Source organism: Podarcis liolepis, assembly GCF_965112155.1.
Source record: "Podarcis liolepis genome assembly, chromosome: 5".
Lineage (NCBI taxonomy): Eukaryota > Metazoa > Chordata > Lepidosauria > Squamata > Lacertidae > Podarcis > Podarcis liolepis.
This window is the reverse complement of record NC_139556.1, coordinates 25,345,766-25,372,623: the sequence shown is the minus strand read 5'-3', so window position 1 is coordinate 25,372,623 and position 26,858 is coordinate 25,345,766. Positions and strand designations below refer to the sequence as shown.

General features: G+C 43.7%; 1 protein-coding gene and 1 long non-coding RNA gene across 3 annotated transcripts in view; one reads left to right on the top strand and one right to left on the bottom strand.

Annotated features, from left to right (window-relative positions):
• Positions 1 to 25,634, top strand: LOC310706627. Its single transcript, XR_014525952.1, has 4 exons — positions 1 to 154; positions 18,930 to 18,987; positions 22,024 to 22,164; positions 25,270 to 25,634. It is a non-coding gene; the product is annotated as an uncharacterized lncRNA (long non-coding RNA).
• Positions 19,209 to 26,858, bottom strand: part of NRG3 (neuregulin 3) — a 606,841-nt gene continuing 599,191 nt past the window's right edge. For both annotated transcript variants that reach the window (XM_083502598.1, XM_083502599.1), the window contains 2 exons: positions 25,223 to 25,393; positions 19,209 to 21,800 (listed from right to left, as the gene is read on the bottom strand). In XM_083502598.1, coding sequence (XP_083358724.1) covers positions 21,296 to 21,800; positions 25,223 to 25,393 — 676 coding nt within the window. In that variant the 3' untranslated portion in view covers positions 19,209 to 21,295. The remainder of the gene's footprint in view (positions 21,801 to 25,222; positions 25,394 to 26,858) is intronic.

Here is a 26,858-nt window from a genome sequence, read left to right as displayed (position 1 = left end):
CCCAGTTTGCCTCCTTCAAGCAGGCTGCACCACCAGGAGGCCACAATGTTCAGTCAAGCAGTACAAGGTTGTTATGGCAGTCCCTCTCTTTCAAGTAGGAGGGGATATATTGCGTTCTGAAGCCATCAATCTTCTTGAAGCTGGCAGTAAAAAGGTAAAAGGTAATGGACCCCTAGATGGTTGAGTCCGGTGAAAGGCGACTATGGGGTGCAGCGCTCATCTTGCTTTCAGGCCGAGGGAGCCAGCGTTTGTCCACAGATAGCTTTCTGGATCATGTGGCCAGCATGACTAAACTGCTTCTGGTGCAACGGAACACTGTGACAGAAACCAGAGCGCATGGAAACGCTGTTTACCTTCCTGCCACAGCTGTATCTATTTACCTCCTTGCACTGGTGTGCTTTTGAACTGCTATATTGGCAGGAGCTGGGATGGAGAAATGGGCGCTTACTCTGTTGCGGGGATTCGAACTGCCGACCTTCTGATTGGCAAGCCCAAGAGGCTCAGTGATTTAGACCACAGCGCCACCCCCATTCCTGGTTAACCCATGCCTAAGTTTTAATTCCAGTGAATGTACCCTGAATATGATTTAGTTGACTATAACCCTTTGGCTCCATTCATGGTTGGTTCTAGATCCTGCCACCATCATTCTGCATCCCCAGAGAAATTGCTCCAAGGGAATGCAGAGCTTGACAGAAATGAAAAAGGTGGTTCGACTGAACAAAATTTATTGAATGGAATGTCACAATACCAATAACCAAACAGATCTGATTTATAGCTGTCAACGTTTCCCTTTTTTTAAGGGAAATTCCCTTATTCCAAATAGGATTCCTCACAAGAAAAGGGAAAAGTTGACAGCTATGATCTGATTCTGTGATGGTATTATTGAGGGTACCAGGACAACTGGCAATTTAAAGGAGAATGTGAATATTTCCATGTGAAATGTTGAAACATTGCTGGAAAGGGGTTTGTTTTGGCATTGCTGATAATGTCTACCCATACAACCTCAGAACGTAAGAAGGGCCTGCTGGATCAGACCCATCTAAGTCAGCATCCTGCTCTCAGGCTGACCAACCAATTGGCTCTGGGAAGCAAGCAAGCTGGTCCTGGGTGCAGCAGCGCTCTCCCTGGGCATTCAGAAGCATGCCATGGAGGCAATAGGCATCTGAATAAGCCCACTAAAAATGAGTGGGTTTTGGCACAGCTGCGGCATTATGATGGCACTGTAGCAACAGCAATTTCCCCCCTCTTCAAGGTGTGATGTAACCGGGATTGTGAAATGCTACACTGATTCGATTGGAAACTCGGGGGGGGGGATTTCTTTACCCGTCTTCTCAGGCCAATAGCTGGCGTTGCAATATTTCTTGTACCCACTAATGAGAACATTTATTTTTAGATACAGACGAGTAGCTCAGTAAGTGTAGGTGGTGACCTGTGCGTGTATCTTGCCTGGTGGGGGAGACTTGATACCTCTGCCAACATATTATTGAATCTTGAACTCCCACACTGAGCCTCCACTAATTTCATTTAGTGCGCAAAATTCAGCACAATGTTCAAAATGAAAGATTTCTTTTATGAACTCTCCATAATGGGTGCTAAAGGCACTTTCTCCCCACCACCCCTCTGTCTGTCTCTCCCTCTTGGCCCTGACAGAGTGAGAGCGAGTGAGCTCGTGAGTTATATTCTGGTCTGTTAAATGTGCACTTATCTTCCCGACTCCATTCCCTGGCAACAATATTGCTGCCTCTTAAATATTATGTTGCAACTGAGAAAAATATTATACAGGCCCAAGATGCATGTGCAGCAATGCACCTACCAAAATAGTGGGAATGTGTATGGAAAATATGACCAGAAATCTGGGGAGGAGTTGAGTTGACAAATGAGTGCCAGTTCCAAAATTCCCTTGTTCCCATGCATCATTGTTCGACTTCCCTTTCTTTTATCCCTTGACTGTCTTGCCTCTACTTATTGCCTCTTCCACCTCACTCCCCTTGCGTTACCTTTTCTCCTTCTTTTTGAAGGCACTCAAGCTGGTTTGGGTCCAGCCCCTACCTTGACATCTCTAGGGGACTTTGGAGTCCTTAACCATCTTCCTTCCCTTTCACTCCAAGGCAGTCATTTGGCCAACTTATGCAATGGGTGTCTGGTTGTTCCAGTATTACCACTGGGATGAATTCTACCCTAAAATAACCAAACAAGCAGTAGATGTTGGCACCTTCTGGACAGAAGAGAGGTGAGCAGAGGTCTAACTGGGGAACCAACTGCATACCTGCCAGATCCCTGTTTTTCTCTTTGCAGCTCCCCAAAACAGTTAGCATAAACTTTCTCAGTAACTCACCCAGAAGGACACTTGAGAATATCTGAGGTGTTCTGCTGGATCAGGCGAAAATCCCATCAAGTCCAGCATTCTTTTCTTCTAGGAGCCAACCAGATGCCTTTTATATCACCTTTCCTGCTGTGTTCCCTTGGAAGTACATAAAGGTCTCGTCCACTTTGGTTGAATCTCCCTCCCCCCTCCACCGCAAACAAAGGTGGAGGGCCCAAAAGTCATTTGACTTCCAGGAAGATGGCAGTACTTATAATAACGTATGTGAGAGCCTCATGGCTTTTCCATTTCCCCCTTCGGGCCATGCACTCAGAAACCTAGCTTAGCTGATGCGTGTTTTAAAAATGGGACTAGATTGCCCTGAGAGTGACCCTTCATGAGGAAGCATTGCTAGTTCCAAGGACAATGTTCAGGGGTCTGCTGGGGAGGGGGGTGTTCTTTGTTGCGTGAGGTCTCAGCCATCTTGCAATTGCTGTCTGGAATGGCACCCTCTGTGAATGATAGGTTTCTTCTTGGGGGGGGGGGGTCGTGAGGTATGCACACAATTTATAGCAAAGCCAGGACTGGAAGAATTATGACAAATATAGACCTATTTTTTGGTACCACTCAGATTATTATCCTGCCCACAAGTATGGTTCTGCTGCAAACAAGCAGTGTAGATGTTGCTGGAATGGAGCAGAGAAATGGCATCCCATAATACCTTGTTTCCTGTGCCTTGTCTGGCCCATTTTCACCTGACCTGAGAGGACTGGAACAATCTGACTGTGGGCAGAAAGCTGCCCCTCCCCAAGAGGTTAGGACAGAACTATTAATGCAATGATTTATTATGTGATTGATTTTCTTTGTCGCTATATTGTGATAAATTGGTTCATAGACCCTTGTTTCATATCCCGATTATTATGTATTTTTGTCATGCCACGAATTGTTTATTCTATAAATGCAGACATAGTGGGTTAATGGTTTATGCCATTGAGTTTTGTACTAAGGTAATATTTTTGTCAGTTTTGCCATAAGCCGCCATGAGCATTGGGTGGAAAGGTGGTGTAAAACAAAAATCCTTATTGTCATTGTACATTATACATTTGGGTGCCTGGAGCAAAAGACATTTGGCACGCACGCACGCACGTACACGCACACTGTAAAAATAGAAATAATCAATTGTTGATATTTTGATTTTAAATTTATCAACACCAGCGACATCGGTGCAGTTTTGAAAACAGTGGTTAAAATCAACACGGTTTTGAAAAAAAAAAATATCAGTCCAGCATCTTGATTCAAAAGGGCACCCAACTGTATCCAAACATAGACAAAAACCTGCTCCATCATCTCAGGAACCACCATGCAACATTTGGTTAGAATATCTTAAGAGATACCCAAATTCATAGGGAGCAAACAAATAACTTTCCAAAAGATGTAAGTTCTGTATTTATATATTTCATATTTTATCTATATCTATATATCTATATATCTATATATCTATATATCATGCACACCCTCTCTCTCACACACACAATATGGATATATAGATCAAGACAGATACACTATATAGATATAGTCTCTCTCTGTGTGTATTCACTCTTCACTCTTATTCTTGCAAGGACTGACCCTGGCATGCCCTGCTGCCCTAGTAAGCCACTTTCTCCCGCCCTCTCTGACACTTTTCTAATGAACAACTTGTATGGTGCAGGAAGAAGCACCTCCAGATAATCAACAGGCAACGTAATGATGGTTTCAATCACTCTGATGATGTTGATGATGACAGTGATTAAATTGGCTACTTAAAGCACCGTCCTGATTAAAATTATATTAAGAGTTGCCGCTATACTGTGTTGATGATTTCTCACGTCTTTCCATTCTGTGATAGATCTTTAAAAAATATTCCAAAAATAAAGGAAATGACTAATTTTTACTGCACTTCCCCCCCATGCTGCTCTCCTGGAGCATAGCATGAGGTAGATTTTTTTGTCAGCTCAGGGAAAGTGATGACAATCAGGAAGGCAAGAATTTTACGTGTATTTCCAAAGAGAGAGAGAGATCTGAAGACAATGCTAGTCTCACTGACACAGCACTCTCTAATTACAAAATGATGACAATGAAACTGCAGTTTTTCAAATTTAGCTTTTGAGCCAGCACACATTAAAATAAATGAAAGCTCACTTAATTATTGTGACATCATCACGTCCAAAACTGGCATTTAATGGTGAATTCTGGAATTTGGGAGAGAGAGAGACAATACATTTCTGAGGCACTACTAAATGTCTATTGTATAAGAGGCAACTTGAAAATAAATAAATCAGAATATTCATAGACTTAAAGCAGACAATAGCTAACTTTTACCCCCTTCAGATGTTGCAGGACTACAACTTTCACTATCCCTATTTGCCCTGTTGGATGGAAGCTGATGTGAGTTGAAGTCCAACAATATCTGGAAGGGGTTAGCCACCCCTGGTTTAAAGCTTCTAGCAAATTTTCTAAGTTCATAGCTACCCTTGTCATCAACCCCTTGATGTATTTGGTCTTTGCTTATTCACACAAGCCTCAAGTAGGCTGGCAACATGCACATAGAATGTGAGTTTTTTTAAGGCTGTAAAAAGCATGTGGACCTTGTATATTGAAACAAAATTATCTTAAAGCCTTCATGTTTTGATGTAAACATAAAGGCTGTCTTTGTCTTTCATTTGCCATTTATTCTGAGTCATTTACAGCCTTGAATTGATTTGCTGCATAAAAGTATAAAAAGAGTTGGCGACTCTTGTGTTTGTGTTTGAGAAATAGAGGGCGAATTTCTTTTAATGTTTTGATATTGTATAGCTATTTATCATTTCTTAGGAGGTTTCCTATTTAAAGTGTGATCTGTATATGCAATATGGCTTCTATCCAAGGTGAAATTTTCCAATAATTTTCTAAGGATAAAAATAATGTATAAAAATGGCTCTTTGCATCCAGGTCTCTTCTCTCCCTGCAGAAAAATTATGTGGGAGGAGCACCTTGCTGCAAACAATTATATTCCTATAGAATATAATTTCAGACATAACCTATATTTAATTGGACTACGTGTATCCCTCCTACAGCCCATGGGGCAGTCTAGTGTAAAAACAAAACAAAACAAATGCAACATTATCTTAGAATTTCCTGAATCATTTAGTTTGGAAAGTATCAGCAAGAGAAATGGAAATGGAGCTCAAGATCAATTATTTCTAGGAATATTGAATATTTACCTTGGGCTTTTTTGACAAATACTTCTGAAGAGTTAATAGCTCAAAATTGAATAAGGTTAACTGAGAAGATGAGCACTTTATATTAGAGAAACTATATTTATTCAGTTTTGCAAATGTTATTTCATAAGCTTGGGCTTCAGCCTTTGTCAAACTAATCTGGGCTGAAACCTGTACTCAGCAAGGTGGGGTTTTTTCCTTCCACTTCCTCACTGGCTAGAACAGGGTAGCCAATGTGGATATTGTTGGACCACAGCTTCCATCATCCCTGACCTTTGGCCACATGGACTGGGGCTGATGGGAGTTGTGTGCTACAACATATGGAGTAGAGCAGACTGGTGACTCCTGGGCTAGAAAGTGATGTTGCTTGGAAAGGCCAAATCATGCTAGATTACTAGCCGCGGGAATCAGTTTCTCCAGAGACGAAGAATGGGGGTACACATTACTTGAACAACAATATGACACACACAAAAATAACCCCAGCAGAAAAAGCTTTACTTATTTTGCGTCTCCCTCTTTGTTGCTTCATGGGTGAGATTCAAAAGTGAGAGACTTGCCCTTCACTTTCTATGGATATCCTTTTTATCGATTTCAAGAAAACAAAATATCACTTCAGTATCAGTTTTTAGAACAACAGTAGCAGCAGCAGCAACAGCAGGAAAAGCTGCTTCAACTCCACAGAAGCTCAACAGAGGAGGCAGTAGTTGGCCTCTTTTGGGAGGAAAAGTGGGATTAAAAAATTGAATCCATAATGATAGTAATAATGCCTTTTTAAGGGACTAAAGGAAAGAATCCAGGGAGGCAACAGAAACCTATAAAAACCCCAAGCAGCCCTAGGGTCAGTATAATAAAATGGATAGCATGCCTTAGGCCCATCCACTTGAGACATTTAAAGCAGTATCATACCACTTTAAACAGTCATGGCTTCCCACAGAGAGTCACAGGGCTATAGCTTGTTAAGGTTGCTGAGAATTGTTAGAAGAGCCCTATATCCCCGGCAGAGCTACAATTCTCAGAGTGGTTAAGCAATCGATCCTCCTTTAAAGTGGCATGATACTGCTTTAAATGTATAGTGCAAATAAATGGGGTCTTATATGTAAAGGAAGCGCCTCCCATCCTAGCTAGCTCTTTAGGGGCAGCTGGGGAAAACAAGGCAGGTTTTGCTTTGGCTGCTCCTGTCAAAAGAATATGTTTCAAAGATGCCCTTCAAAGGGTGGTTTTTTTGTGTTTTTTGTAGTGGGAAATAGAGCGAGGGAGTGTTGTGTCTGCCTTGTAAAAGCAGAGTGGATTGCAGCACTCAAGGACAAAGATCCAACTAGCACAGTTCTGGGGGAGCTGGATTGTTCGCTCAGAGCACCTTCTGAGAAAGAAAGGAAGAAAATGAGAGGTTGCATTTAGACAACACTTTATTCAATTTTCCTGATGTTTCCTTACCTGGTAATTTCTTGTAATTTCTAGCGGAAGCTCAGTACTCAATTCCACGTTAATTCCTTCCAGAGGGAGGGAAAAATCTGTCTGCAATGCCTTTAACCTGGAAAGTTGCAGGACATAATTTGGGTCATACTATTCTTTCCCACTGTTTTTGTGGGTGCAAAGGATTTCACCTTATATCAGTTCGGTGATCTGACTTAACTGTCTGCATCTTCTGCCTAACGTAAGGCATGAATTCCAGACTTGCTCTGGTCTAAGTAGCAGTTCAAGGGGCGGCCATTTTGATCTGGCCATAGAATGGGGCTGTCAGTTTTCATCTGTGAGCTGGGCGCATTACAAGGTCCAAATTGCTTGCAACGCCTGAGCAAAATTTCAGCTCCCACAGCCAAGCGGACAAGAAAAAAAACGCTTGGAATTATTGTCGCGGGGTGTTTCCGGAGCTATATAACATGCACTGTAGTCTTGCATGAGAGGGCACTGATAATTAATGTGTTTTTAACAGTGGCAAATAGGATTCCGCAAGCTAGCTAAATTTTAACCAAGTGTCAGGCCTGCTTCTTAATAGGAATTTTATGAACCGCCCGCACTACATCTTATTGCGCCCAATTTAAACAGCCCCCTCGGAAGTCAGTGCAGCGGTTTGCCACGCCAGAGGGCAACTCGTTTCACGGATGGCTCAACTTAGGGAGATGCCTGTCTGAGCCATCAGTCACCCACAAGAATAAGTATCCCTTTTCTAAGCAGGAAAGTGGCAAGCAAGATGCCTGCCTCTTGCCTCTGGGTGGAGATGAAATGAACGTTTAAGTCCTTTCTTCAGTGTGGGAACACAGGCCTAGTTTGGGGAAACGGAATGAATCTACAGTAGTGCAAAGATGTCATTTTGTCCATTGTGATCTACTCTAGGGTAGGGATGGGTAAGTCTGTCAGTTTTGCTTTCTCTCAGTTTCTCATTTTCCCAATCTTGGGGTCAGCTTGCATCATTTCCACATTAGCTGGTGTCAGCATTTTATTATACATTTCCCCTGTTTTTACATATTTTGTATTCAGTTCTGCCAAATATGTATCTGTGCTGCAATCAATTTCCCTTAATAATACGCATTTTTGCAAGTTATTTTCACTAATACATATCTTTTGTGCACTTTCTCCTAATATACACATTTTTGACACTTTTAAAATGAAGGATAGCTGTGTTTTGGCTCATCTATTTTTTTCAGAAAGTGCAAATTAGGGCTAAACTGACTTCATCCCCATCCCTTCACTAGCCAATTGAAAGTGGCATATTTTTCAGGTGGGTGGGGGATTTAGTAATGTATGGAACAGATCAGGAACATTCTATATGGAAATATTAAAACAAATATACGAATCTGAGTCTAAATTCAAAATGCCCTTTATGGGCCTCTCTTGGTTATTTGGATTTTGGCAGTACAATAGGAATTGCTTTTCAATATATATATTTTTAAGCAAATTGAGAAGTACAGAAAAGAGTCCTTTCTATTTTTATATACTTACACTGTGTGTTCCAATATAATACGCAGAATTAGTTTTTTCTCCAAGTCAGTTAATCTGTCATTTTCAGCATCCAAGACTTTGGTTACATGTTGCACATTGAGCAGACAATAGCTGCATCCCGGGAGCGTGTTTTGACAACCAACATTTCTGTTAGCCATTCCTTGATTGCCAAAGGCTGGGTCTCCCCTGCCCCCCACTATCAAACCTATGCCTTCATAGCAGAATATTTAAAGGAAGCCTAAAAGTATATGAGATAATCTCTTTAAGGACGTTCAGTACTACTATCAATGGCTTAGAATTCCTAACAATCTCAGTCAATTGAGAAATAACTCCTAAAATCAAGGCTAATGCCCTAGAGTGGTACTAAGGGTTTCTTAAACTGAAGAAAGTATTTGTAGGAAAAGAATCTTGGGATTAGCAACTAGTAAGTGGAGCTACCTACCTGAAAGGGCTACTTCTTTCCCATCAGCTGGTCCTTAAATCCTTTTGCTGCTCCTTCTGAGGACCGCAGCCAAGAGTGTGATATCAATTCAGGGCTCAAATTGTTGGGGAGAGGGATGAGGTAGGGGCCTTTAATGCAAACCAGAAGCCTTGCCCCCTGAAGCCCCTCCAATCTGAGCAAAATCATTCCCCCGCTTTAGCCTTCTAAAAAAATAGTAGCACCGCATCACCTGCTAGGAACCAGAAGGCACTGCATACAAACACTTAGGACACATAGTCCTAATATAGTTCAATGCTTTGCAGAATTTAATTGCAAGCTGATTTGGAAGCCAACCTTGGCTAAAAAGCTGGTAAGATAAAACAAGGAAGCAAACAGTTAATGGTAACAGCAGACACTTAGTAAAAAACATTCCCATGCTATACCTTCGGCCACTGCCTGTGGAAAACCCCATGTCTGTGTGTTCCTCCATAAATTCCCATCCCCAATACATAGAAAATTAATGTACCAGGAAGATGGCGATAAAAGAGGAATGGAGAACCTCCAGCCCTCCAGCTCTTGCTGGGCTACGACTCTCATCAAGACTCAGCCAGCATGGTCAAGATGCAGTAACATATGAAGTGAAACAGGTCCCTAGGCACTTTGCTGCCTGAGGCAAAAAACCAAGATGGCTCCCCACCTCCAGTGTATGGGCAGAAGCGGACTCTTAGGCATCTTCAGTCCTGGCAATGGGCACCTGAGGGCAGCAGGCTAGCTGATGGGGATGTATAACAGGCACACATAGCTCTGACTTCTAACAGAGGAAATGGCCAGGGGTCCCCATAAGAACTGTGCTTAATGGCAGGACTGGCTCTGCATTCTATAGAACAGTTCTCCCTAACAACTAGTTTTCATTGTCTGTAGTAGATGTTGGACCATAAAGAAGGCTGACCGCCGAAGAATTGATGCTTTTGAATTATGGTGCTGGAGGAGACTCTTGAGAGTCCCATGGACTGCAAGAAACCTATCCATTCTGAAGGAAATCAGCCCTGAGTGCTCACTGGAAGGACAGATCCTGAAGCTGAGGCTCCAATACTTTGGCCACCTCATGAGAAGAGAAGACTCCCTGGAAAAGACCCTGATGTTGGGAAAGATGGAGGGCACAAGGAGAAGGGGACGACAGAGGACAAGATGGTTGGATAGTGTTCTCAAAGCTACCAGCATGAGTTTGACTAAACTGCGGGAGGCAGTGGAAGACAGAAGTGCCTGGCGTGCTCTGGTCCATGGGGTCACGAAGAGTCAGACACGACTAAGTGACTAAACAACAAGTAGTTGTTGAGCTTGTGGGAGCACTCAGTCACAAAAATCTGTAGACAGAAGAGTCCAGAAGCAGTTTTCCTACATGGTCTGCTGCTTGTACAAACTCAGCTTTGATGTGCGATAACTGGAATCTGGCCTTCCTCCTAACAGCTGGTGCAACCCAGGTTCACCCTGTGAGTTCTCTGCCATTTCACTCTTGACATGTGGCCCCTATATAAAACGCTGTGAATTCATAGGAAGAAGGATAATATTTACTATATCCCATAAATGTAACTGTACAGAAATCCACTTTATCTGACATAAACCACCATCTGGGCACCACTAACTGCAACGAATATGTCAGTGGGGGTGTGTGAGAGAGAAATCGGCTCCAGGATGAAGGCAGGAACCATCCTACAAACAGGCAGCCTGGAGCTAAATTAGCTTATCAAGCAATTTCCCTGCTGGTTGCAAAACCACTGCAGTCATAAAAAGAACTTGAGGTGGCAGCGGCAGAAGTAGCAGCAGCAGCGCTAAAGGTCAGAAACATGGCATTAATCAAAAATGTGGGATGCAATGTTAATGGCAAACTCATATACCGTAGAGAGTCCATATTTACAGACACAGGAATGCCGCCAGTTTGAATTTGTGTAGGTACCTGATGTGTTCTATTTGTGTACTTACAGGGGGCAAGGTATGGACACAATCTGTGGGGCAGACAGAAAGGCAGCAGTGAGAGGGGTTGAATGGAAATGAGGATGACTGGCCAACCAATAGGGTGGCTAGGTGAGAAGCCTGGTCTCCGGCATCCTTGGTTTTTTGTGTAGATGAGGGATTTTCACCTTATCATGCAGGGATAGCTGGATAGCTGGCTTTTGCTCAGCCTGCTCCAATACAAAGGAGGAAAACTTCCCAAATTTCCTTGTACTTATTCCAAATGTGCAAACCCCACCGATGTTAATTGAAGACAGTACATTTGTACTTTGGAAGTCGAACGGAATCTGTTCCGAAAGTCCATTCGACTTCCAAAACGTTCAGAAACTAAAGCACGGCTTCTGATTGGCTGCAGGAAGCTCCTGCAGCCAATCGGAAGCCCCAGAAGCCCCAATGAATGTTTGGGTCCCAAAGAACGTTCGCAAACCGGAACACTCACTTCCTGGTTTGCAGCGTTCAGGACCCAAAAGTTGGAGTACCAAGGCGTTTGGGATCCAAGGTTCGACTGTATATGTTTTGGCAGTTTTCATGCATATTCCATTTTAAGCTCCACACATTTGTTAGCATTGCACTTTTCGAAGAGTATTAAGTATAAGAGGACAACAACTGACAACAATATTGATTTCCATGTCTCCTTGTTGCATGGAATTGGATTACATTTTCTAGTTTGAGTTCTGACACCAGAGATAGAAGCCCATTTCATTCAGGCCCGCTTCAAACCTGCCGCTGACAGTCCATTGCTTTTAGAACTTTCACCCAAACTCCATGCTACAACACATTATTATTTTTAAACTGATGTACAGGATGCCATGGGGTCCCGTACTCACTGGTGAAGGAAGAGGAGTGGGGGGGGGGATGCACCGCCCCTGGCAGCGTGATACCAGTGGGGTGCCATCGCAGCTGCCCCCACCGCCCACGCTGGGTGCCATGCCCCCACAGGTGGCATGCTACGCCCCTAGGATGAGCACCACGCCCCTGGGATGCATGCCAGCCACACCCCCACCTGCTCTCTGCCCCCCCCCCCGGTGTCAGAGCATGAAGCTCCTCCACTGCCCGTACTATAACAAACTTCTAATTGGGCGTGGGAGCCTGGATCCATTTCCTGCCGAAACTTTCAATAGCTCTTTTGTCCCCAAGAGTGCAGTATTGTGCACTGCAAACATCAGGGGAAAATATACAATTCAGATCAGATATTTTCTCTGGAGCGGGGCTTCATGTGTCTGCTTTCTCCCCCTCCCCCAATCAAAATAAGGGTGGCCAGTTCAAGCACATGCTTGCCAAGTGTGTTTAATGTATACTTTGGCCCTGTGGCATCATTTGAGTGCATAAGCTGACGGACATTTTTATCAGTGAGAGGTCTCCCTTCCCACCAAAGAGCTAAGGAAAATAGCTAAGCAGCAAAGAACTTTTGAGTGAAGGCCCACAGGCAGGGCATAAATATGATAAATTTGGGAACTGTATGTAGCATCTCTCTTGCCTTTTATTATGAGAATGTTTCCTCAATATCCTCTCACTGTTCTAAAGAAAGCACCTGTGTTTATAGGCTCCTTACCTGGAAAATGTGCTTGTCTGTGTCTTCAGACAATCAGCAGATTGAACCATTGTCATTGGTGCTTTATTGAAACGTGGGGGGTGATAAACGACACATACACAAATGAGCACCTGCCCCAATCCATCCCACCCCACAAAGCCTGTGGGTCTGAATTATTTTTTAATAATACAGGGGGGAAACACACATTTTCAACTTTAAAAAATATATATATGAAAGAAGGAAATAGAAGGAAATATGCAGCCCAATCCTACACATGCTTTCTTTAGGAGTAAGTCCCACTGAGTTCAATGGGAATTACTTCCAAAGAAGTGGTACATAGCATTGCATCCTACTTGCAAACTTTAAAAAAATTATATTTTTATGCATCTTTGTTAGAGGCATGTACAGGAAATTCTGCTTTGCTCCTGTTGTGTTTCTCTCTTTTAGATCTAATGTTTTGTGATGGTACTGTTCCTCTAAATGCAGCCCTGTGGCTCTCAGAGTGCAAGCAGCCCTTGTTCACAGTTTTTAATTATTCGCAAAGAATGAAATTATTTGCAAAGAAGCAGATAAACTGAGCAATCCTATAGGTCAGAAGTAAAGCCCGCAAATTCAGCAGGGCTTATCGCAAGACAAGTAGGTATAGGACTGCAGCCTTTTGTTTGTGCATTTCTGAAAAAGATGTTCAGGTTTTCAGCACTGGTTCATGGAACCAATCCTGCTTTTGTCATATTTACAGTTTAGATGTTGAATATGTGATAGAGCATGTGAGACTCTTACCTATGTGCTGGTTCAAATCTAATTTACTGCAACATTCAGGGTTAAACCCACTGTTTCGAGTTTTTGTTTCCAACAATATTGGGAACATTTAAATGTTTACCGTATTTTTTGCTCTATAAGATGCACCAGACCATAAGACGCACCTAGTTTTGGGAGGAGGAAAAGAAGAAGAAACATATTCTGAATCTCAGAAGCCAGAACAACAAGAGGAATCGCTGTGCAGCGAAAGCAGCGATCCCTCTTGCTGTTCTGGCTTCTGGTATAGCTGCGCAGCCTGCATTCGCTCCATAAGACATACACACATTTCCCCTTACTTTTTAGGAGGGAAAAAGTGAGTCTTATAGAGCAAAAAATACGGTAAATGTGTGCATGTTGAATATTTTATCTGAACTAATGTTCAAATAGAGACCCCTTAACCCTAGGAAGATGGTGGCTATGGTAGGACACCCAGTGTTTTGTCACTGATGACTGCATGACTCTTGTTGACCCCAACAGATTTTTCACATGCAAAATAAAGGGTAGCCCACACTGCTGTGAATCAGAAGGGAATGATTCATTTCATTAGAAAGCATCCTTCAGCAATAGGTCACAATATCAGCAATAGATCAGATCCAGCAATAGATCAATGATCCTTGCTTCAGTAGGAGTGAGACACTTTCTGTAGGCCAAATATTTGTTTAGCTCTATAAAACCCATTTGCAGAAAGCTGAAAACCCCATTTGGATAATCTTTTATTGGACTTATGATCATTGAAAGAGACAAATGCTGCATCTGATTTAATCACCGAACAATTAGAGTTCTGTTCTGCTAACAGATCTGAATTTCTTTTCTCTTTAACTAAAAGAAAATAAAAGAACAATGAGAGTTGCATATCACCACTGCAAATGGTTTTGTTTGTTAGTTCCCTGAACCAAATAAAATGAATTCAACAAAAAAGGATGAAAAGTAGTTTAAGATGGCAGGCTGTAGTTTTTGAAACTTCAGTTACTATTGGCTTTGAGCTCTCTGGCTTTGTTGAATTGTTATGAGTCCTCCCTACTCATTGACCCAATTAGGATGATCATATATTGGCTTGATAAGCCCAGAGACCAATGAGCTTTTTGTCTGAGCACTCAGCCCCTGTTCTCCTCCTTTCGCAGTCATCTGTAATCAAACTTCCAAGTCTCCAATGAAACATAGTTTCCAGTTCCCTCCAAATTGGGAGACTATAGTTTGCCAATTTCAGAACAAGCCAAAATCTTAAACCAGCTTCAAATTGTGATTTGTGATCCTGACTTGTTCTGAAGTTGCAAGCAGAGCTTCCCAGTCCAAATAAAATGGATGCAATAAATGGGAAGCTGGACATTTAAACCTGCTCCTCCTCTAAACATTCTTCCTTGCTTTTCTTTAGAGTACCCTCTCTCCCTCCCTTTATTATTGTTGCCTCTTGAAGGGGCCGAGTTGGATTTTTTTTTTGGGGGGGGGGAGGTGAGATTCATTGATTGTCCTTAATGGTAAAGTCAGTTAAAGACAATTAAGTCCAGTCGCAGACAACTTTGGGGTTGCGGCACTCATCTTGCTTTACAGGCTGAGGGAGCCGGCGTTTGTCCGCAGACAGTTTTTCCGGGTCACGTAGCCAGCATAACTAAGCCGCTTCTGGTGCAACGACACATCGAAATCGGAGCAGCGCACGGAAATACCATTTACCTTACCGCCAGAGCGGTACCTATTTATCTGCTTGCACTTTGTGGTGTGCTTTCGAACTGTTAGGTTGGCAGGAGCTGGGACCAAGCAACGGGAGCTCACCCCGTCGCGGGATTCGAACCACCGACCTTCTGATCGGCAAGCCCAAGAGGCTCAGTGGTTTAGACCACAGTGCCACCCACGTCCCTTTGATTGTCCTTAGGGTTCCTCTATTCATTGCCTGGCTTCTGGCAGTGGCATGGTGTGGCAGCCTGTTTAGGGCATTGAATACGGGCAGGTAGGGAAGTGGTGGAATATAGGGTAAACTGAGGCATTGTTGGGTTGTGATCACTTTTCAAAGCTCTGCCAGGGTGCATGGTGAGGTTTAGGGGTGCCCTGTAGGCTTGGCATGCGCATGTTCGATGAACACTTGACAGCGGGACCTAGTGTTACTTGCACATATTTCTTTGAATTTGGATAGTTGGTTTATTGTTGCTTTGCAATTCCTCCAACTTGTCTCATGCGTCTTTTGGGTTTGGGGGCAAATGGGTGGTTGTGTGAAAGACTTTTTGGACAGATTTAATGTTTGTTTCCAAATTGAATACCATTTTCTAATTCATACTCCCATCGTCTATTTTATAGAATCATAGAATTGTAGAGTTGGAAGGGACCACAGGGGTCATCTAGTCCAACCCCCTGCAATGCAGGAATCTTTTGCCCAATGTGGGGCTCGAACCCACGACCCTGAGATCAAGGGTCTCATGCTCTGCTGACTGACCTATCCCTGGCCAAACTTACATGTTGCTCCCTTTGAAATGTGCATGCTCACATATCATTTCTGGAAAACCTGTGGTCCTCCAGATATTGCTAAACTACAACTCTCCTAATCTTTGACCACTGTTTATACTAGCTGGGGCTTAGGAGACTTGGAGTCTAACAACTTCTGCTCTCCACCTATGCTAGGGACGATATGGGATTGGGGGGGGGGAGCAACTCCCATCTCTTGCAGGAGTGCAGTTAGTGCCAGCGCCATCCGTTAAGAGTTTGGGTGTAATCTTCGACACTTTCCATGGAGGCGCAGATTGCAGCTATAACAAAGGCGGCATTTTTTCATCTCCACCAAGCTAAGCAGTTGGCTCCTTACCTCTCTCGCCCTGACCTAGCCACTATGTTCCACGTGACGGTCACCCCCAGACTGGATTATTGTAACTCGCTCTACATGGGGCTGCCCTTGAGACTGACCCAGAAACTCCAGCGGGTGCAGAATGCCACGGCGAGACTCCTTACGGGGTCCTCGCTGCGAAATCACATTCACCCGGTGCTATACCAGCTGCACTGGCTCCTGGTGGAGTATAGGATCAGGTTTAAGGTCCTGGTTTTAACCTTCAAAGCCCTATATGGCCTAGGACCCTCGTACCTATGGGAACGCCTCTCCTGGTATGTCCCACAGAGGAACTTAAAGTCTTCAAACAAAAACATCGTGAAGGGCCCAGGCCACAGAGAGGTTAGGCTGGCCTCAACCAGAGCCAGGGCTTTTTCAGCTGTAGCTCTGATCTGGTGGAACACTCTGTCACAAGAGACTAGGGCCCTGCGGGATTTGACATCTTTCCACAGGGCCTGCAAGACAGAGCTGTTCCACCAGGCCTTTGGCCAGGGCACAGCCTGACTCCCTCCTTAGGCAATCCTCACAGAACGTCTAGCCCAATGGTTGCCATTAATTTGATTAGAATTAATTTTATAATGAAATGATTTTAGAAGGTTTTATCATTTTACTGTTGTTAGCCACTCTGAGCCCGGCTTCGGCTGGGGAGGGCGGGATATAAATAAAATGTATTATTATTATTATTACAAATCCTTCAGTGGAGCCACGTTCTTATGAGAGTCTCCATAGCAGTCCCATTTCAGAGAGGCAACACCAGTGTGCTCATAGCCACAGCACGGCAGTTTCTTTAGGTCTCACCTTCCACCGATGTGTTACTACACAATGCATCCATGAGTGTGTTTTCCCTGTTGTGGGTGGGAGTTGCACCCATTGGCAGCAACTCAAGATATCAGTGCATCATTATAGTTATTTAATGAATTTTCCTACCACCAGCTTCCTCTCCCAATTTCCTTTATGGACTAGGTAGCTCAACAGCTGGGAAATGCCCAAAAGACTAGAATTTGCCGTAAAGGGGCAATTCCTCTTTCAGAATCTCTTTCAGAACCAAACTGCTTTTGTATCTTGGGGATTTACTTAGCAGTTTCCAGATGGTGGAGAAACTGCTAATGGGGCACTTTACAAAACAATCATGTTGTGCATTTTGAGAGTGTGTGTGTGTGTGAAAATGGTACACAGTGGCTTTATTCATTGAATGGATTGTTTATGCAAATGAAATGCATACACAAAAGATCACCATGTTTTTTAAAAAAGGAATTGGATGTATTCTGTGTTAGCCTTCCCACCCATTTCAAAATAGGTAGTCTTCATATTTTACAGATTAGAATGCTTGAAATGCTATGCATATCAGGAACAACCATTTGTGCACACCTAACATATGCAAGCACATTTGAGTACAAATCATAGGCGCCAACTGCCTGGGGCCCTGGGTGCCCGAGCACCCACAAAATTCCCCATGAAGTGGCCAGGCACCCACAAATTTCAGTGCCAGGGTCATGCATGCTGTATGACACCCATGGCCCCAGGCACCCACTGTCACGGGGCCAAGCTGGCACTTGTGGTACGAATGACTGTTCAGCGTCACAAGGCATAGGGAATGTCTATAACATATTTTATGGTCATCTTAAGATATGAGATTTTTCCTCATGAAACCATTAAAAATCTCCAAATACTGTCGGTACAGGTGATAGGCACTGAATTTCTGCCTTGATCAATGGCACACCTAGCTTGGACCAAAGCCCAGGAGTTCTGAAATATTGACTAATGAAATCACTGGCCGTCACTTTATAGATGGATGCCTTCCCGTGCCTTTGAAATGACCTGTTTCATATGATGGTTAAAGCAGAGCAGAAATTTTCCTAGTACCTCCTGAATTTGTGTACCTGTGTGTGTGTGTACATGCAGCAACTTGCTATACTATTTTGTGCAGTCTGAGTAAGGAATTAAAATGCTAGACTGAAGTGAGCGTGGGGGGGGGGGAGAGAGAGAGAGAGAGAAGCGTTCATAGTACAAACTGTTAATTCAGATTAAGAATTACCCGTGCCAGCATATCTTGACACACCTCCCCTGCATCGAATTTGTGAGATGAAGTTGTATTCTTAACAAATAAGTACACTAGTCTTTCAGATGGTTAATATTAATGTCTCTCTATTCAAACATGCTGAAAACTGAATAGAACAGTTAACATATAACAGTCACACATCCTTTGCTGGATACAGAGAGCATTGCTAACACAAATGGAAGGTTTCCCACCGTTTCAGATCTTCATCTCTCATGTCAATTAAAAAAAGAAACCAAGAAACCACATCAACTGACCATTAATACATTGCTGCTCTGCTCTTCCTCCTTTTGAGGATGGCAAAATGATAGAATGCTTTAAGAAAGGCATTGCCAAAATCAGATTTGTTTTTTTCTCTCCAGCAGAAATCATGCAGTGTGTTTCCAGTAGATTTTTAAGACTGGTTAGAAGGGGAGGTTCTTTGTTTGCTCCCCACTCCAGCAAAACAGCCAACTCTGTGTTCATTGTCTTTCCCTATGATTCTGGGTAGCACCCCAACCCCAACCCTTTTTATCCAATCTTATGAGAACTTCTGACATTGGTGGAAAAGTATAATTGGTGGTACCATTCTGGATCAGATCAGTCAGAGTTTGCACTGAAATACCGCTTTAGTGAAAACACACAGCAAAGATTAGAGCCATAGAAAGTTATGTAAACAAGACAATTCCATCAACATTGGGGAAAAACAAAAAAAGGATTTGTGTGTCTACGGATTTTGAATTGTGTCGGGGATTTGTGAATGGAAAGTAAAACAAGTGGCATTTTTAAAGCATCTTTATCCAGTTCATTTGACGGGGAGTAAAATATTGCTTTCTTCTCATTATCACAGGAACATATCTACTGTGCTATTTTGGAAACCTGGCTCTTGAGAAAACTTGGGAATCAAGGTAATGCAATTTTTTATAACAATATTCTGGCTGTGGATTAGAGTATTAATGTATTCCATCTATATAGTGTGCATATATTTTAGAAAATATGATCTCTACCATTAAAGAGGGAAGGCTGTTTGGTCTATTTTTTCCCTTTTCTTTACTATAGAGAGTAATTTGTACAAACAGTTTAAGCAGATGATACTCTTGTTTAAAAAATAAAAAAGTACTAATACATAGGTTGTTACTGAACACAAGTTCTTTATTCTGATGCCATATTGTGGTTTGTGGTTAAATAAAAACAATACAAAAGAAATTTCAAGTTCTTAGGAAAACCCCAACTGGCAAGTTTATCTTATTTTTAAGGACCTGATTTTGTGCTCACCCAGATCTCCATTAATATCAATGAATATTTTTCTAAAACCACTTTGGCTCAGTGGATTGCACGATGTGTAAAAGAAGCATCTGAGGACAGATTGCTGCTAATGTGTCCATTCAAATTCAGGGGTCTCCCTACACTTAGGATTGTGTGATCCAGGTTTTAAGGTTGAAAACCTAAGGGCAGCTCTGGCCTTTTATAATTTGCAGGGAGAACAAGACTTATACTTCCCATTTCCATGTAACCCCTGAAGGAAAACCGGCACACGTCCCATACAATGAGATGTGCAGCTTTTGCTAAGGATGATACGGAAAAGCAGGAAGTGCCAGAAAGCTGAATTTTCTGTTTTTATCATCCAATGCTGCTCTACACATGGACAATGGGAAATTAACATACACAAACTGAGCATTTCCTCTCCGAGGGGCCCAAAGGAACTTTGGATCATGTCCAGTGAAGATGCTTCACTTGGTTATGGATCAGGTTGAAAGTGAATGGGAATATTAGACATGAGAGTAAATTAAAGTGACAATCGCATATATATATGCCGAATACAGAAACGCACAAGATCCTCCAGGCCCCTGGACAAGGAGTTAATAAAATTAAAACGCACACGTATGCACATACTTGAGCAGTCCCTCTGGAGTTCACAAATGACTTCCAAGAATAACATTCTGACAATACTCGAAATTCCATGGCAAACGTAATGTGGTTTAAGGTGTGGGCTTTTGTTGTGTTGTTTGAAAATAAAATGAAATAGGTAATATACACACAGGCTGCGTATCTGCCATGAGTAACCTTCCTCACAAGTGGATTTTTTTTTCTGGTTTGATATTAAGAGGGGGAGGAAATTGTTTCCAAATAAAAGTCGTTGATAGCGAGTGCTGATGTGAGAAGAAAACATCCTTAGATTTACCTACTAGAGTAGTGCTCATTTGGATCAAACCTCCTGGTATTAAAAATAATAATAATAATACCATAAAGCATCCACACTTGCTGAAGTGCTAGAATTTAAGTCTTGACGTAACACATTCTAGTTTTTGCAGGAGAGTAACATATTTGCATTAGGGATATGCTTAAACTCTCCTGAGAAATGTTACTAGACTTACCAAACCATCACTGGAGGAGGACCTAAATTTTCAAATCCCTTTCTCCCTTACAACAGCCTCCTGCAGTCCTGCCAAAGCTGCTATGACTTCATTCAGAATTCCTTGTTTGTTTTGCTTGTGGAACGAATGGCCAAACTGACGTTGGATTTCATTTCCAGTGATATTTTGGTACGGCTCATTCGGATTTGTTTTACAAATCTGGATCAGTGACAAAACTCTTGTGTTAAACAGTGGTCTGAATTGTGGAGGCTGTGGGAGCCAGACTACTCAAAAGGGATTGTGGTTAGGAGGCATGGGGGAGCATTGGCACTGGGCACAATGCCAGTGTCACCCAAGCGAGCCCCATTGAAACAGCGAAATAAGAACAGTAACTGTGCTCTTGCTCCCATTCATTTCAGTGGAAGATGCGCTGGTAAAATGCCCAACAACAGTTCTCATGTAGCACTCTTCTGAAATTCATACATCTAAGGTGTTGTGCCAGACTAAACCTTCAAACAGGACATCTGTAAAATTGTGAAACTGTGTTTTGTAAGCCCGGAGGAAACAACAGAATAAGGGGTGGGAGAAAACTGGAAGAAAGGAAGAAAAAATAAATAAATCAAAATTTCTGATTAAGTGTTTTCCCTCCTGGTACCTCTCTTTCCCTTAAAAAAATATTTTGTTAAAAAACACTGTTATGAGGGCGATAGACTATTTGGTTTCTTCTAAGTAGATGCTCTTAAATTAATGCATATAAATAATTTGTATTTAATTTCCTCTCTTTCCTGTTTAGCAAAGCTTCAAATGCACAGATCCGTACATCCCTCCCACCCCCCACCCCTACCCCCACCCCCGGTCAAAGTCACTTGACTGATGCTGAGTCTCTTTTCATTTCACTTTTTAAGACAAACTGTGCCTCTTGTTCCGATTTCACCACAGGACTCATGGGCAGAAATGCTGTGTTTTCACTTGTACTGTTCTTGGCGTCGGCATTTGACAGCGCAAAGTCCTCCGACCTCCTTGTGTCAGTCAGGATTCGGATCTGCTCCTGGACAGTTTCTAACAATATTTTGACTTCTTGTTGTTCTGCAATAAGACAACTGCTGGCTGGGGCACTCACATTAACAAGTTCAGTGGAATAGGAGTTTTTGCACCATTTGATGCCTGTTATGTCTGAAACGTTTTGTGTCTGCATGCAGGCTTCGTCTAAGCCCACCGAAGGAATGATGGGGACGGAACTGGCCCGTGGAGATGGATAGCCAACCATATCCTTTGGAGCCACGCTATTAAAATAAGAGCTTGTCTCTCTTGAAGGCAGTTGCATATTTATTGAAGTATTCTGTGGTGTTTTTAAACCAGTAGATAACCTAGAGGAGAGGAAAGGTATGAGACTTGTTAGCTTTTCCAAAAGGCACACTGATACAGCAGGATAGATAAATTCATTTCACAAAAATGTATTGGGAGATGCATGAGAAATTGCACAAGTCCCTGAGCAATTGCACTAGACTTACTGAAATTCCTTCACCTTTTCTCAGCTGCTCTGCCTCTAAATTTGCTTCAGATTTAATTCTGTGAAAAATTAATTTTCAGGGACCAGGGTGCCTGAAGGGAAACTTCCTTCCTGTTCCATATACTGAAGTCATATGAAATCTGGCAAGTGGTCAAATGAGGATCAGACATTTTCGATAAGGGCAACCTCCCCATGGAACTCTCTGCCAGGGAAAATTGTTGGTAAGTTTTAGAAGCTGGTGAAAGTTGATCATTTTGTGGGCTGATGCAATGAAACTGCTCCTATCATGACAATGTAAGTTTGCACAACAGTCATGTTTAAATGGAGGTTCCTGCATAGTCAGGTTTTTTCCTACCCCAACACAGGACTGTTATGTTAAATATATTGGCTTAATTCAATTTATCCTTTGGTGTTTCACTACTTTATTCCTGGCCTCTATGTACAGTCTTAAGTTTAATACAGTCCACTCATGCTTTCCCATTTCTGTTGGCAAAAAAAATTAACATCCAGCTATTTGAATTAGCCTGTCTGATCAACCAAGTGGCATTTTGCATCCAGTTGTAACATGGTTTTATGACAAATCACCCTTTCCCCTCTGCCGTCTTCATAGCTCTAGTGGATTTTGTGCCAGTGGGATCATATTGTTTGGAGCTGGACTTTGGAGTGGGGGAATCTGTTGTGAACTGATGTGTATCAATCTGAACTCAGGGGATGGTTTATCCCTGTAGGTCATGGCATGAGCAGGGCTTTTTTTTCAGCAGAAACTCACTGGAACTGCGTGCAGTACCTCTAAGCTGGGCCCTGGAAGTGGGAGGAGATGCCTCACCAAAGCACCTTTGCACCTCTGGCTCATGAGGAGTAGGGCTGGGCGATATCTGTTTTCCAACATTGTAATATACTGGTGGCGCTGTGGGTTAAACCACAGAGCCTAGGGCTTGCCGATCAGAAGGTCGTGGTTCGAATCCCTGCGACGGGGTGAGCTCCTGTTACCCGATCCCTGCTCCTGCCAATCTAGCAGTTTGAAAGCATGTCAAAGTACAAGTAGATAAATAGGTGCCGCTCTGGCGGGAAGGTAAACGGCGTTTCCGTGTGCTGCTCTGGTTCGCCAGAAGCGTCTTAGTCATGCTGGCCACATGACTGGCCAATAAAGCGAGATGAGTGCCACAACCCCAGAGTCTGTCACGACTGGACCTAATGGTCAGGGGTCCCTTTACCTTTACAAAACACTGCAATATGGCAGTATATCACAATGTTGGAAAGGAGCTCATGTCAAAGCAGCGGCGAAGGGAGCAGGCTTCCTCTCCATCACAGGAAGGGAGAGACAACCTGTACGCATCTCCCCCCATCCGCTGCCTTGAGACGGGAAGGCTCAGATGGGGTGGCGGCTGTGCTGCTTTGGGCCTTCCTGCCCCCCAGATCAGCAAGCCCCATGTCCCCTCCAGCATGTATGAGCCAGAGGGACATGTGGCTTGCTGAAGCGGAGGGAGGAACAAGCTGCACTGCAGCTCGCCGATGCAGCTTGTTTCTCCATCTGCAACAGGAGAGCAGAGTTTGGTGGTGGTTTCACTTAATGGTATGTCGCTGGTGAAACCACCACTGCTCCTAATCTGCCTCCAGTGCCCAGTGTGCTGAGGGAGAAACAAGCTAGAGGCAGTTTTACCAGTGATATACCACACGGACTGAAGCCAGCATCACACTCCGCCCTCATACAATGCAGAGGGAGAAACAAGCTGCCTGCGTGAGGTGCCAATATAGCTTGTTCCTCCCTCCACTTCTTTAAACTGCTTGGCTGAGGAGCGCGCTGCTACCTTGCCTCGGCCAAGCAGTTTTACGGAGCCCTGACCTGCCAGCAGTGGGGTGGAGTGGGGCCTCTGTTAAAGTTCTTCCCCTCCCCCGCTGTGATTGTGTTCCTGATTGCTCACAGGTAGGAGTGGGATCACAGCTGCTCAGCCCTCAATAGAGAAGTTTAAAGACAGTGTGGGCACCAGGCAGATGCAGCCTTGCTTGGCTACTGCCTGGCTGCCCACATCCATGAGGGGGGCTGCATCTTTCTCCCAGAAAGATACAGCCTGGTCCTCCCAGTGGATGGCATCCAGGCTGCTCACCGCAGCCCCAGCCCAGTGGGCTGTGTCTTACACAGAGCCTGACAGGCTCCCTGTGCTTGGGGTACTGTCACCCCATCTTCAGGGAGTTGGGGATGAGGTAGCTTGCCCCCCGCCCCAAGCAGCAGGCTGGGGCCAGCTGCATTAGCCCCAGCCCACTGGGGTGAAAGTGCCTCAGCTCCCACGGTGAGAGCGGAGGCAGTTTCACCCCGTGCCAATGCAGCATCTTTCAACATGGCGGTTGATTGCCAAACCGCGATGTTGAAAACACAGCATCGCCCAGCTCTAGTGGCTTTGTTAAACTGTTCCGCTGAGGTTTGGCAGCCGCATGCCCCTCAGCGGAGTAGTTTAAGGAAGTCTCCTGCCTGTGCCACCTCTTTCTCCTGTGTGAAAGTGGCTGAGGCAGTCTGCCCATCGGAAGGCAGCTGCACTCACAGGGCTGCCTCAGCCGCCACCACCTCCTTTACATGGGGTGGGCAGGCCACCTTCCTCCTGGGAAAAATAGGCACACCATCTATCCGTGCAAAGGTGGCTGAGGCAGCCCCCAAAATGGAGTCCCACCCCAGAACCCAAAGAGGATGTCTTTGGGCTGGGGGGGGGTGGATTCTCCTTATGAGCCAGAGGCAGCCTCCCTCACATAAGGAGAATCCACCTCCCAGCCCAAAGACATCCTCTTTGGGTTCTGGGGTGGGTCTTCTCAGGGAGGTGCATTCTTGCACCTCTAGTACTGGGCATGAGTATAAATGAGTGACATAAATATGACATGAGCACTTTGCTTGCCCTTGGTGCAGGCCTGATATGGGCCTCACCTCAAGAAATATTTCACACTCTGAAGTAAAGCACGTTGCTAGCAAAGCCTGTTCAAATTCCTGAATGGAGGCCTCCAAGCTAATGGTGGTACAGGAGGTAGACGAAGAGATGGCCAGGGTCAGTTAATCACTCACGATCACAGGTCTGGCAGAAGGGGGTGCCATTTTGTGGTTTTCCTCAGGTGCCAGCATGTTTTGGGCTAACCTTGGCCCAAAGGGAAGGGTATTGCTGAAAGCTACCCAATAAGCTTTGGTGTTCATCGAATTTTTTTAGACACATTTTTTCATCTTTGTCTACTTTTTCATGTTTTGCTTTAGTTTGAAGCTGATGGAAACATTGGCTGGCTCCTGTTGTTTTTCTTGCCTACCTTTGACAAGGTATTGTCTCCTGATCTGTGATCCTTGACTCTTCTAGTTGTTGGTATGCTGGTCCTGTGATCCCATTGAACCTGCCCCGAGGTAAGGGAGGAGTCCTCCGAAAGGCATTCCTGTGGAGCATCCCGGTTCGTTGACCTGGGCTGCAGCATGAAGAGAGACTTCTGGGAACAAGGACACAATAGAAACCATCAGAACTTTCATCATGTAAACCCATGGAAGATGAAATGCAATATTACTAAGTCATGGAGTGCAGCATTTTAATCCTGTTTTTTTTTTATAAATGCCAGTTCAAAATTCTACAGAATTAGTGAGTCACAATTCTAGCTTTGCATTTTACGCTTAGTTTTCTGCTCCTACACCTGGAGAAATAGAATAAAGAGATTGATGCTACAAATGTTGAAAGCATTTGTTCTTGTGAGAATTTATTGTATGCTTGTCTGATTCACCCACTGTGGCTAGCCCTGCTTCTGGAGGCTCAAGAGTTCAAATAAATCTGTGGGTAATTCAGACATGGCAATGGATCACCACAGTAATGCCTTTGATTCAAGGAGCTACAGCAGAGAGATGTCCATAATGGTATGAGGTACTTTCTCCTGCTAATGCCTGCAGCGGGATAGCGTTCAAAAGCCACACCCCTGAATCACTGCCAAAGTGGCAAAACAGTGTAAGGAGCAGCCCCTTTCAACTGCATTTACACAATTGTTACCATCAATTAGCTCTTGTTCCAGACTCTGAGCTACACCATCACTTTTCCATTGAACAAAGCTGGAACTTGGAGCAGGCATACTCTAAACAGTCAAATATACCCAGCTCTTCCTCGAGGTATGTGACAAAAATCACATATTCCAATTAATCAAGCAGTGGCTCTACGACCACAAAAGACAGAGCTTGTTACCTCATACTCCGAGATCTTGTTCTCCCGGGGGCTTAGGTATCACAATATCCTACAGAACCTGTGCCAAATATCTAAAGGATCTACTACTCCCTTCCCATCGAAGAGCCTTTATGCTTGCAAGACTAAATGCTTTCCTCTCTGCAGTGACCAAAGGCAGATTCTCACACATTCCATTTCAAGCCCGTTTGTGTGTCTGCAATCAATAAGTACCTGATTCAATGGACCACATTCTCTTAGATTGCCCTTTACACACCAACTGATGCTGAGCAAAATGTTGAACCTCCGGCCCACAACTCCGAGAAGAAGCCAAAGAAGGTTTCTCCTGGCAGATCGGGACAAAGATATTACTGCTTTAGTAGCTTCCTTTTTAGCCACAATTTTACCCAAAAGGGTTCCCAATGAACTATCCTTTCGGAAAATAGACAGGGCATTGCAGAATATCCAAATGCACATGGCCATAGTGGGACCTTATAACTCTTGATAGCTTCACCCTTGTTTTTTTTAATTATTCCAGTTACTTGAAACATGCCAATAAAGGTATTTGATTGATATACGCAGCTCTAGATCCTCCAGAAAGCACCTCTGAAGCAGACAGGTTGACAAGCCTAAGATGAAGCCCAGATCAAAAGGACATGTCTGCCATGTGACAAGTGGGAAGAACAATTATGAATCCATGTGTTTTGGATCAGGACATCACTGATGCTCCAGAAATGTATGAGAAAACAAGGCCA